At 32.0% G+C, this 12,433-nt stretch overlaps 1 protein-coding gene across 5 annotated transcripts in view; it reads right to left on the reverse strand.

Annotated features, from left to right (window-relative positions):
• The window catches only part of E(bx) (nucleosome-remodeling factor subunit NURF301 E(bx)), a 93,524-nt gene extending 85,821 nt beyond the window's left edge, over positions 1-7,703 (reverse strand). For 4 of the 5 annotated variants that reach the window (XR_013025390.1, XM_076490506.1, XM_076490504.1 and 1 more), the window contains exon 1: positions 3,464-5,185. Coding sequence is in view for 4 of the 5 variants with exons in the window: in XM_076490506.1 (XP_076346621.1) it covers positions 3,464-4,558 (1,095 nt within the window). In the remaining variant the exon portion in view is untranslated. Of the gene's footprint in view, positions 1-3,463; positions 5,186-6,049; positions 6,118-7,638 lie in introns of those variants that run through there. The other variant, XM_076490505.1, reaches the window with a different exon arrangement.
• Between the last annotated feature and the right edge of the window lie 4,730 nt (positions 7,704-12,433).

Below are 12,433 nucleotides of genomic sequence, written 5' to 3' on the forward strand. Positions count from 1 at the left end.
GTTTGATATTTTACCTGAAGTTTTATAGTCATTAACAGTCACTGCAATATTTGATGTTTCTCTTGGGAAATTATTTCTGAATGATTTTCCAGGCTAAAGAAGGCTAAGTGCAGTACATCCTCAAGATGTGAATCAGTGAGTTGGGTGTGCAACTTGTTCCTTGTGAATTTCATTTTTGGAAAAAGTTGCTCACACACACAGGTACTTCCAAAAATACTTGCCATTTTTTTAGCATGGACTACTAAATTTGATTAATTTCCATCTTCAAAAACATATTTATGGTAAAAATCCAACAAGGAGACACCTCCTGTATTATATTTTGATTTCATAAATTCACTGCTCTGGAGTTTAATGAGTTCTATTTGAACTTTTTCAGGAAGTTTATCCACTTCAACATTAAAAGTTGCAGCAAACAGCTTGAAATCAGTCTCGTGTGTATCAAATGTCTGCAAAACATTAAGAGAACTGAATTCTAAGTTCATATATAATGGCAACACATTTTGAAGTGTCAGTGGATTTATTTCTCAACAGTGTAGGAAAGTGCACGAAGTTCTAATATTCAAGCTGGCATCCCGAAAGTTGAAGCTTCATCTCAAATGTTACAATACATTAAAATACGTTTACTAATTGACAGTGTCCTTTCAGCTGCAAATTCAATTTCAGATAGGATGTTATATCCACTAAAAATGCTCTGGACACTGGATATGTTTATGAGATGACAGACAAACACACAAAAACATAATACATATAAAAAGTGATCAACATTAATTCAAATCTTAATACCTCATGCATATGATCTATGCAACTAAAATCACACAATAATATATGAATAAATCTCACCAAATAACCTACTTTCCTTTGAAATTCTAATAATCTTATCACTTTTGAGTACTAATATCAAAATTTAAAATATCATTGATTGCTAATTAGTGGTTTTAAACAAGGGCCAATTTATTTTGATTTGTTGAAGGCAATGGTAGACTGGACAGATTATATTGCCAACTCCTGCTGGAAGTTGCAATAAGACACTAACTTTAAAAAATACATGCGTGGTGACTGACTACATGAAAATATACAAATGAAATATATATACACACACAAGTAAAGCAAATAATTTTTTTGTTATGGTTACCAACAGTTTGAGGAAGTCTGAGGTTGGTGTGATCTACTTCATAGCTATCATTTACACTGTCTTGACATGATGAATCCTACATTATCAACTAACATAGCATTTATCATTCATTAATGTAGTTTATGGTATTTTCATTGTCAAGCAGGGTTTCACAAGAAAAAAACACAAATTACAATTAACCATACATGAACTTTAAAAACAGAGATAGAATAAAAAAAATAAAAAAACTAAGACCATTAGTATTAAAAATGATATTGATGTCAGATTTAACCATTACCAGGCCTAGTACTGGAATTATTAAATTTATAAAAGTTAGTGGTAAGAACATAATTCTCATTAATAAATAATTTTATTGAGAAAAATAAAAAACAAAGGTTACGTTTAGAAATGAATACCATATGTTTAATATTTCTATAATTGCTGATAATATTAAAATGTCATAAAATGGTTACATGATGTACTACTAATGCAAATGCACCCTCATAGTCTGACAAATGGACACAAATTTAGGAAATGAGTTAATAAATAATACAGAGGGTAAAACTGTGTATTTGTAAAGGACTTGTTTTTTATGTGGAAAGAAAAACAAAAGTGTGATTATCGGTAAAACCTTTATGGATGCACAAAGGTGCATTGAAAACATCCATCATTACAGGAATTTCAAACTCAAGAACAAGATTAACATGCATTTTCCCAGACTTATCAGGCCTAACTTGGAGCATTCTCTACAATATTAATATCTTTACTACAAAATAATCAACTTCTGGAAGAGTGCAAAAACACAAACATTTTCATTAGAATCAGTTATTCCCAGTATCCAATTGTCAGCAAATTAGTTATGTTACAATCACTTACTTTGTTTATTAGCTTAATGTTCTTAACTAACGTGTCAACAAATTAAGTATTTTGTTATAGTACAAGATTGTACATTACAATAACTAATGTTTAATATGATCATACATTCTATATTCTACATTATATTTAATTAGTAGCTTATCTGAAAACACCTACATAAAACTACATTTTTATATTAATGATTTTTTTTATTTGTTACTTTTATAACAAGGTTGCAATCAAATGCTACATTAAGCTTCAATGGAGTTTTAGCATGAAATAATTATTTTTGTCCAATGAGTGATTAAAAACACATTCACTCTAAAATATTATTTTTCTTATTTCCCTTAATTAGTCTACAATGGATATTTCAAGTTAAAAATGTGTAAAAATTAAATAAAAAGTTTCATGGTACTACCAGCTCAGACAATCTAGAGTAAAGAATTCATAGAGAATAAATATAATTTACTTTTGTTAAAAATAATGCTTCATATTTGTTGTTAGCTATATCACATTCATATACATAAATTCAAAACACCTGTGAAAGAATATCTGTTTCCTTTAAGAGGGAAACTGATCTACAATGTGGGAGATTTTATATCCAATCCAAGTCCATTACCTGAAAGACTAATGACAATTCAACTCAATCAACAACCATTTTTTTTATCATGTATCTCAGAATTGCATCACCACAAAATTAATATGATAGAAGATCATATAATGAACTAAATACTATTTACTACTATAATTCAATGTCAAACTTTACAAATCCAACTAATTGTTAAGTGGCATATATTACTTATAAAGGTAATAGTACCATTTTATCTGGTACATGATTAAAATGTTTTATTCTTACACTTTTTTTTAGTATTTTAGAATGCACTTTTCAGGCCAGAAATTTCACACATCTTAAACTTATTGAAACTTTTTAAGAGGATATTTTCTAACTTTAACTTTCTGTTCCTAATATTAATGATACTGTATTTGTTACAATCAAAGGTAGGACAATTATTAAGTCACCTCTTCAAACTAACAATACAATGGCATCTTGAAAAGGCTCAACACTTTTGATAACTCTCATTTTGCTATTCAGCATCAATAACTTACAGCCTCCAACAGCTTTGTCAATTATTCAGACTTTTTTCTTTGAAAATATTCCAACACAACCATGTTCCCTTTCCAGCTAAAAATTACTTTTTTTAAATTTATCAGTATCTTGATTATTTAAATTTATTTACTAAGAAATAAACATTTTAATTTGATTTGACAAGAACATGGTAATATTGTTTGAAGAGTTCTCAATTTTAGGTAATAAGACAACATTTTTTAAATTGGTTTCTACAAACAGAGAACTAGGAAATTTAGAACACTTGACATTTAATGGATGAGAATTCTAGAAATGTATTATTAACTTTAATTGTTTAAACACCATGCTGTAAATTACAGAATATATTTTGTTTTTACTTCCATGTCAAATTGCAAAAAAAAACAACTTACCTCATTACTTTTGCAAATGTCACACACCCAATCTTCTGATGGAACTTCTTCTAATGGGGGGTCAATACAGGCAAGATGATATACAGCAGGACAGTTCTCACAACACAAAAGATCACCAAGTTTATGACAAACTCTACAGTGATCATCATGTCTAATCAATCCCTCACTCGTAATTTCTTCTTTTGCTTGATATGTTGTTAGAAACTGGTCACACAAAAACTGCAGAACTCTAAGTTTGTTAGAAACACTGGTAAAAGGATACTCACAATTTTGAAAGATATCAAGCACACATCTATATTCTTCGTCACTTTGGAGATATATTCGAAGAACCTCTGGCCATGTCATACCATCAATTATATAGAAATGAATGTTCATACTATCTCGTTGGTCCTGAGGTCCGAACATTGTGCTTGTTGCTTCTTCTTCACGTAAAATTGCCTTCAAAAGCATGATGTGAATGTCTGATATTAGTGCACTTTGTTCATCTGACATTAAAGCTGCACAAAAGTCTTCAAATCGAAAACCTGTAAGGCGCAAGATATTCCTAAAATGTCGTAAAACTTCATACACACCCAAACCTGACATCAAATATTCATTTGGAAGTAACAAATCTTCAGATGATTTTGGAAGTTCCAGAGGTGGTTTTTCACGTTCTTGAAGAAAAACTGGACTTCGAGGTCTGCGTACCCACTTTCGTTTAACTGGTGTACTAGAAATTGTACTAAAACTACTTTGTGAGAGTACACTTTGATTGTCAGATTCATATGATTCATCTGATTCACAAGCTTCTATTTCATCTTTTTCGTATTCACTTTCACTAGACAACATACCAAAATCTGATTCACCATCATAATCATCATCCATTACAGTCTTCAAAAAGTTATGACTTCTTTCAGCAGCTTTTTCACGTAAACGACTTTTATAACGCACGTGGATTCCAGACGAACTGTTTTCATCCGTTCGGTCTGAAATTGAAAGGCGCGAATTTGGACCGCCTGACCCTGCATATAAATATCTTGGCTTTTTCTGCGTTCGTCTTGAAAGACTAACACTTTTGGGTGGTCTCCCACGTCCTCTTCTTCCTCTTCCAGACATACTTAGTAGTTTAAAAGCTTACAAATTAAAACCTAATTACTTTAATCTGCACGATGTTACGTGATGTTTACTTCTGACACCTGATTTGCTCTAAAACTATCCATCTTGAAAAACTTCAGAAGCCGCCATTTTCGCCATGCTTGATCACGTGACAAAATTGCTGACAACGACGATAAAACATTAACAAGTTCGATTATACGAATTTAATCAGTAATTATTAAGATATTAAACCAAAAGGAAATTTCAAATGAATATGTATCAATCATTAAAATATCTTACCAACAGCATAAACTACAAATTCAACAAAGCTCTATAGAACTCGACTCACGCTAAACTGGAATAAGAAGAGGTAATACCGTCGTCAACATTCGTTTACTAAGGTCCTTGCTGATTGGCCACTTTCTCTCGCCGCCATAACGGTATCCAAATTATTCTGTTGGGAAACATTGTCTTTATCAGTTGATAAATGATATTACATTAATAACATATTAACATTTGTGTCTGACAAAAATCCATGCACCTCATATATAAGTGTCCCTTCTCATTCTTATGTAATGGAATTGAACGTTCTCGACACATAAAGTCAACGATCCTACCAATAAAAATACGTGACTCACAGCTTTTACAAAAATTATTTTGTTATACCATGCGTTTGCGCATAAGTGACGTTCTCTGTGTAATGCGTGTGCGCATAATGGCCGTCAATGGTCCATGTGGCATATATTCGTAAACTAATCAGTCTACGACCATAGATTTTAAAGTATTCACCTTATAAGTCTATTTACAATAATTCCTGAATATGCAGTAAGTCTGAGTATAAACATAAGGAGTCATCTTTATATCAATTCATATTTAATTCTGGTATTTATTTGATGTGTGAAAAATGTACAGAGAGGGAGTCGCCTAAGCTTTTAGATATGTGATTTCATCGGCGATGAAAACGGTAGAAAGAGACATCATGATTATTTTTCATTTGAATGTGCTTATTTTTTTAAATATGTTACGCAGGTATCCTGTATCTATGTGTATGTATATGTTGCTTACATACTTGTTTGATATATTTAAAGTCGTAAAAGATAAAAATATCTGAGGCACCTGAAAAAAACAACAAAAAAAACCTATACGCTTATGGCAAAAGTAAGAGTGAGAAACTCCTGTTTGACCTGATGCTCGACAGTTCGGATTCGGATATGATTACTCGGCCTTAATATTAAGTTCATTACGTACATACCTAAACTTTACTTAATGGCTTGATAGAGCACTTTCAAACAGCAAAAAAATTACAGCTTACCTTTATACACATCATTGGAAGTTATTAATTTTATGGCCACTATATTTCTATTTTGTTTATAAAATTATATAAATAATCAAGTTTATTTTACATTTGTAGTTTCATCTCGATAATTATTAAACTGGAGAGCTGTGATACAAATTTGTATTGTTAACACGTCTCTCTAGTATTGAAATCAAAATAAATAACTTCAATAATACCTGTAAATTTTAACTTTTGTTACTGTTCGTGACTGCTGAAGTGACAGGAGAACGGAGGGCAAAACAACCTGAAAGCAGAAGAGAATATTTCATGTTTTTTTGGCTTTTGTTTTGCTTGATATAATTGTACGGAGAATACTTCTTATGTATAATATAATATTTTAGTAACATTTTATGTTGTAACAAACAAGGTTTTTCACTTTTGTTGTACAATGCTTTTGAGTGATGTGTAATTCATTGGTTGAGTGCAGCGATTACAATGTATTTTATCCCTGAAACCTTAACAGAAAGAAGACCCATATATAACTGCCCCTGAATTTAAATGCATTATATAAATATCACCTGATATATTTTTCGGATTGTTTTTTCGTTGGAATGCTTTTTTTTAATTATCTGATGAAAATTAGGCCGTGTGTATTAACGTAACAACAGAAAAAAGTATTTCTTTCTTAATGTGTACTGCAGGGTGCTTTTATATATTATACACAGTTGTAGCCCTAAATTCAAAGAAACGTTTTCATTTCAACAGAGATTTGCTTACTAATATTACTATGAATAACATACAGATAATATTACTTTTACAGTTTTACTGCTAATCAATGTAGTAAATGAATATATGCAATAATTAACAATGACCATTCACCAAATATTTATGGTAGTTTTTCTTTCGAGGCGTACTGCATACAGATTGAATGACTTGTTGTCGCTTGCTGTCCTAACTGTTAGGGAGATTCTTTCAGACGGATGGTTGAGTGAATCCACTGAAAAAGGTTCCGTCCTTTCTTATCCTTTAGAAGTGATTTTCATAGGAATCCTGTACTCCTCAGTGGGTTGAATTTCCACTGTAATTTTTTTTATTGGATTACCCAGTTGGCTGTTCTCTCACTCAGATACTTCAAAAGATGATGATAGTAGATGGACTTGGATTTTGTTGCTGTCCAACAGAAAAATTCAGCACTGAATATTTCATCTCAAAAGATTTTTGGTTTTGAATTTCGCTCAAAGCTACTCAAAGGCTATTGCATCTTAGAAGAACGGGACTTGTGTTTTTTTTTTTTTTTGTTGTTATTAAGTGTAAATCTACACTATGAGCTATCCACACTGCGCTCACCACTGAAAACTAGTTTTTAGCGTTGTGAGTGTGTGTTTTTCTTATAGCAAAGCCACATAGGGTTATCTGCTCAGCCCAACGAAGGGAATCGACCCCCTGATTTTAGCGTTGTAAATCCGGAGACATACCGCTGTACTAGCGGGGGGCAGCGTTGTTAGACCTCTCAATTACCTATGAGCCTCTTGAAGGGGCTGTTGTGATACGTATTATAATTTATCTCGAACGAATCTCCGATTTATTATTTTATGTATGTTAACATATTATGATTTCAAATAGCCGGTAATTTTAACTTATAATTTAATTACATGTCGATATGTATTAAATTTATAATATTTTCCAACACAACTTGATACACACAATTTTCTTTGTTAATACAAATATATTTTAACATACACACAACAATACAATTTATAATAATAATTATTACAAATAATAATTATAAATGATGATTTCATATACAAAACTTTTACAAACTCACAAACAATATTCAGTCTTCTAACTGATCTGGAACTGAATATTTTATCGACGCTCCAGGTCCACGACTAGCGATTTAATTTCAATGTTGATACACAGATTCACTTTACTTAATTGGAATGCTTGCTAGCTCTATTCTTATGTGGTCTAACGCGGTTTACAGACTTATTTTTCACAGGACTAAGATAGGTATCCAGTGTCGTCGTATTAATACTAATGACCGAAGTTAATTCTCTGAAGTTGAACGATTTGTAATGTTCGAAATCTGTAAACGTTCCTGATAAAATATCTATAGTTTTCCGATTAATAAGCGTTTATCACAAGTATAGCTTCCGAAGTTTATAGTATTCTGATTGTAACAGGCCAAGAGTGTTTTAAAACTATTTCTCCACGTACTTCGGTAGCTATGTTTTATACTTATTAGGCGAGATTCTTGAAAATTTATTTGACAATAATATTGGCAACCACAAGTGTTTTAGATACATTGTATATTGTTGATTTTTATGCTCGATAATAATCTAATCTAGAGAATAGGAGGGACTTTAGCAATACATGCCTAACAATATGCCCCCCAGTGGCACAGTGGTATGTCTGCGCACTTACACTACTATAAATCGGGTTTTGATACCCATGGTGAGCAGAACACAGATATCCCATCGTGTAGCTTAGTGTTTAATTGAGAAACAAACAAACCTAACAATATACGTTACATGCATTTCAAAACATATGTTAAACTGAAACAAAACATAGATATTAAAACAAATATGTAATAGTAAATCAGTTACAGTAGCCATTCATTATATCACATTTGTTTTATTCATTGCTTACACCTTTCGAGCAACATGAAGTTTCCACGAAGCATCGTAATAAAACAAAACAGCTCTGGGATGAAGTATTCTTGAAAATATAGGAGACCGCATAAGTACTTCACGAAAGTATATGTGAAGTGACAATAAAACTTCAATACAATATTCACAGATTTATTAATCGCCTAGCGATTGTATATTTGAATAATAAAAATAGTTGATCCAGGGAAATAACAACGCACCACCGAAAAAAAAGTTTTTAACAGCAAGTTTTTTAAAGGATGGATTTATTTGAGACCGTGAAAAATCGTTACTCATTATGAGTCCAACATATTACATACATTAAATTACAAAACTTATTAAATTCAAACAGTTAGTTGGTAAAGTAAAATAACTTATGATTTTCTTATAACTGACAGATATAGTCTGATTGTTAGTATGCTAGGGTTGTGAATCTGAAGGATCGCTTTCCCCTTTTCACAAAACCTACTCCGTATTTTAGGGTTGTGGGTGCTCTTTAAAACCTGACAGTCCAGTTACAGTAGTATTCGGTCAGATAATAATAACCCAAGAGTTGGCATTTGACTTTGTTGGTAACATTTTCTCTCTTTAGCGATAAGATATATAGTTTTGTGGGATAATTCTAAAAACAAACAAACATAAACGTGTTTTAATGACGTCGGTGAACTCATATTATACAAGAATATAAGCGTTCAGTTTTTCAAAAGAATTTTCAATTTTCGACAAAGCAAACAATAAACTACAATCAAGTAAACTCTTCCTATAAAATATATGCATACTTATTTTTTAATTTTAACTTTACTACATAATAACTTAATTAAGTTTTCAACCTTTGAAAGTAGTTTATTCTCGCAATTAAAATATGATTACATTTAATAATATTTAGCACACTAGTAATATTGTAACGAGATACTCTTTACGGTCCAAGCCATGGCCAAGTGGTTAAGGCACTCCGAGGGTGACAGGTTCTATTCCACGTCATACCAAACATGCTCCAACTTTTCCTGTTTTAATCAAAAGATAACGATATTTTAATTTCACTTAAAATTTTATTTAATGAACACTTGAAACTAAAAGACTTCAGATTATCGATATTTACATCACCTACAACATTCCATTTTTCTAGTTGTTGCGTAACATATATGTATACGTTGACAAGGGTGTCAAATAAAATATTAGTGAATAAATAATATATACATTTAGATATATATCACTCTGAAGTGTTCCATGACTGATTTTGTCTTTTTTTAGGGGGGTATGAAAAGAAGGGAATGAGTTTGTAAATCAAATCACAATTACATTTATGAAAATAAAATTATGCATTACTTTCATTACAATAACAATATATATTTTATAATACCAGTAAATCTAGCTATTTCTGCCCACTGGTAGCTAAAATACTTTTGCAGTGAGTGCTGCACAACTAGTTTATTGTATATTTTTGTGCTTAGAAAATAATAAAAAACAATACTAACACTAAAGAAAATCTGGTATTGCGTGTTTATATTTCGTTTAATTTCGCACGAAGTTACTTGAGGGTTATCTGCACTGGCTATCCGCAATGCCCTCAGAGGCTCAGGGACAAATATATAGATTTACTACGCTAAAAAATGGGTTTCGATACCAAGGTTAGCATTGTGTAGTTTTGCAAATAACAACAACCAAATAACAGTTCCTAATTTTGAAGTGACTGATTCTAAAACTAGCTTTTAGCAACGAAAAGTGGGATTGACTATCAAATTGTCTTAGATCGTTCTAAGCAGCAGGCTATGTCAGCTCTATTTCTTATCTAAACCATGTAGAATCAGTTCATCAGGGAGAACTTACAAAAAGGTTGTGCATGTCTACTAATTTCTTGCACTACACATTCAAATCGTCATTATCACTTATATAATCCAACACAATTTGTATGAAGACCTTGTCAGTGAGGGAAACTCTCAGAAAACGAATCGACTTTGATGTGATGTTAAACAAACCCATACCAGCCGTTCTGAGATATAAACCAAAAGATATGTGGCCCGACCAAAGCTGACGCCGTGACGCTGTAGTGTCCTCCAATAGTTTGAAAACATTTGTTGAAGGGTCTTTTTTGTATCTCACTGGATATTTTCATCAAATAGGTCTTAATAACTTGGTTTTACAAGAACATGATTCATTAGTTAATTTTACTTAGAAATCTGTGAAATTGTTGAATATTTCTGTTTCTTAATAATATAAATAAACAAGCTTATAATACCAAAATGTAGTTTTCATTTAACTAAACATTCAACATTTCGGTATACAGCTTTTTTCAGGTGCGTTCATTAAAACACAAAACCGAAACTGACAGAAGAAAGCTTCATATGGCTTAGATAATAAATTCTATTCGAATTTAAAACGTGCTTTTGTCAAATAAAGTAGTAAAGTTTTTGTTGAAATAATTAATTGCTACTTCTAGTAAACAAAAGTTCTATGGAGGTTACAGAGTGAAAGACTGGATAAAAATTAAATAAAGAAACTAATAATATAGGCACTACGTTAGCCATAAATCTCAAGCTCACAGAGTCTGCGGATTTACAGCGTTAAAATCGGAGATTCGATTCCCCTTGGTGGACTCTGCAAATAGATCGATGTGGCTTTCCTATAAGAAAATATTTTAAAACTCACTAAAACAACAGCTGAAACTGGTTTTCTGATGAAGAGACGTCGCTACAAGATTGTCACTAAAGGTATTCGGAACCATTTAAAATTAGCAGATACTTTAAAGGGAAATAAGAAATAGCAGAAAAAAATTGTTTTGATTTTTTTCTTCCATTTTGAATGCTTAAAAAAACATGCTATTTGTAATGGAAAACAAACACCTAAGAACTAAATAATTTTAAATGTTTCTCAAGAAAAGTTTCCCAGTTACTACGTTTGGCTGGCCTGGCATGGTCAAGCGCGTAAGGCGTGCGACTCGTAATCCGAGGGTCGCGCCAAACATGCTCGCCCTCCCAGCCGTGGGGCCGTTATAATGTGACGGTCAATCCCACTATTCGTTGGTACAAGAGTAGCCCAAGAGTTGGCGGTGGATGGTGATGACTAGCTGTCTTCCCTCTAGACTTACACTGCTAAATTAGGGACGGCTCGGTGCAGTGGGCTAACAACCTACTCACTTAAATACTTGTTGAAGAATCCGCAAGCGATTGCGGCCCGATGTTCCTAGATGGAATCTAATGGTGATAACTAACTAAACTAACTAACGCTTGGCTGATGAACATTCAATCAGACGTAAATAATATCACTAAAGATTTCAGAACAAAATATATTTAAATGAAAATGGCGGGTGTGACAAAGAAGATTAGCCATAGGAAAATTCAAGCGAAGCTTAACTCTTCATAGAAATCATCAAGCTAAGCCAAGGTAACATGCTCGATATAATTAGGCCTTAGAAAAACTAAAACATTATCATGAAAGAATCGGATAAAAGAAAATATTTAGTAGTTATTAGCAAGAAACATTCATGAACAAAAAATATTTGACCATCTTAATTAAAGAAGAAAATAAATTTCAAATACTCAACAACGACCCCACTTAAAACTAAAGAGATTATTTATGAACTTACAAAATAATTAATCTACCATTAGAAGCTTAGCCGCATTACCAGAATTATACGGTTTACCAGTAAGAATTGTGGTCTCAGCATATGGCAGTGCCACTGAAATTCTGTCTTGGTTTATGTATACAATTTTAGTGCCGTTACCGAATTACCTGACAGACCATTTAAATAAAACACAAGACCTTCTATCGCAATTGAAAGATGCGCCTCAATTAGTGGTCAACACAACAATACTTATTTATATTGAATGTCATAACTATTTACTCATCTATGCAAGCGGATAATGGCTTTAATACATTACGTGAAATCACAGCGAATCACAAACATTTTGAGATGTAGAGGTTGACAGAAGACACTGACAGAGAAATCTTACGTTTCACCCTTAACAATGGATA

Source organism: Tachypleus tridentatus, chromosome 2, assembly GCF_004210375.1.
Source record: "Tachypleus tridentatus isolate NWPU-2018 chromosome 2, ASM421037v1, whole genome shotgun sequence".
Taxonomy (NCBI): Eukaryota; Metazoa; Arthropoda; class Merostomata; order Xiphosura; family Limulidae; genus Tachypleus; species Tachypleus tridentatus.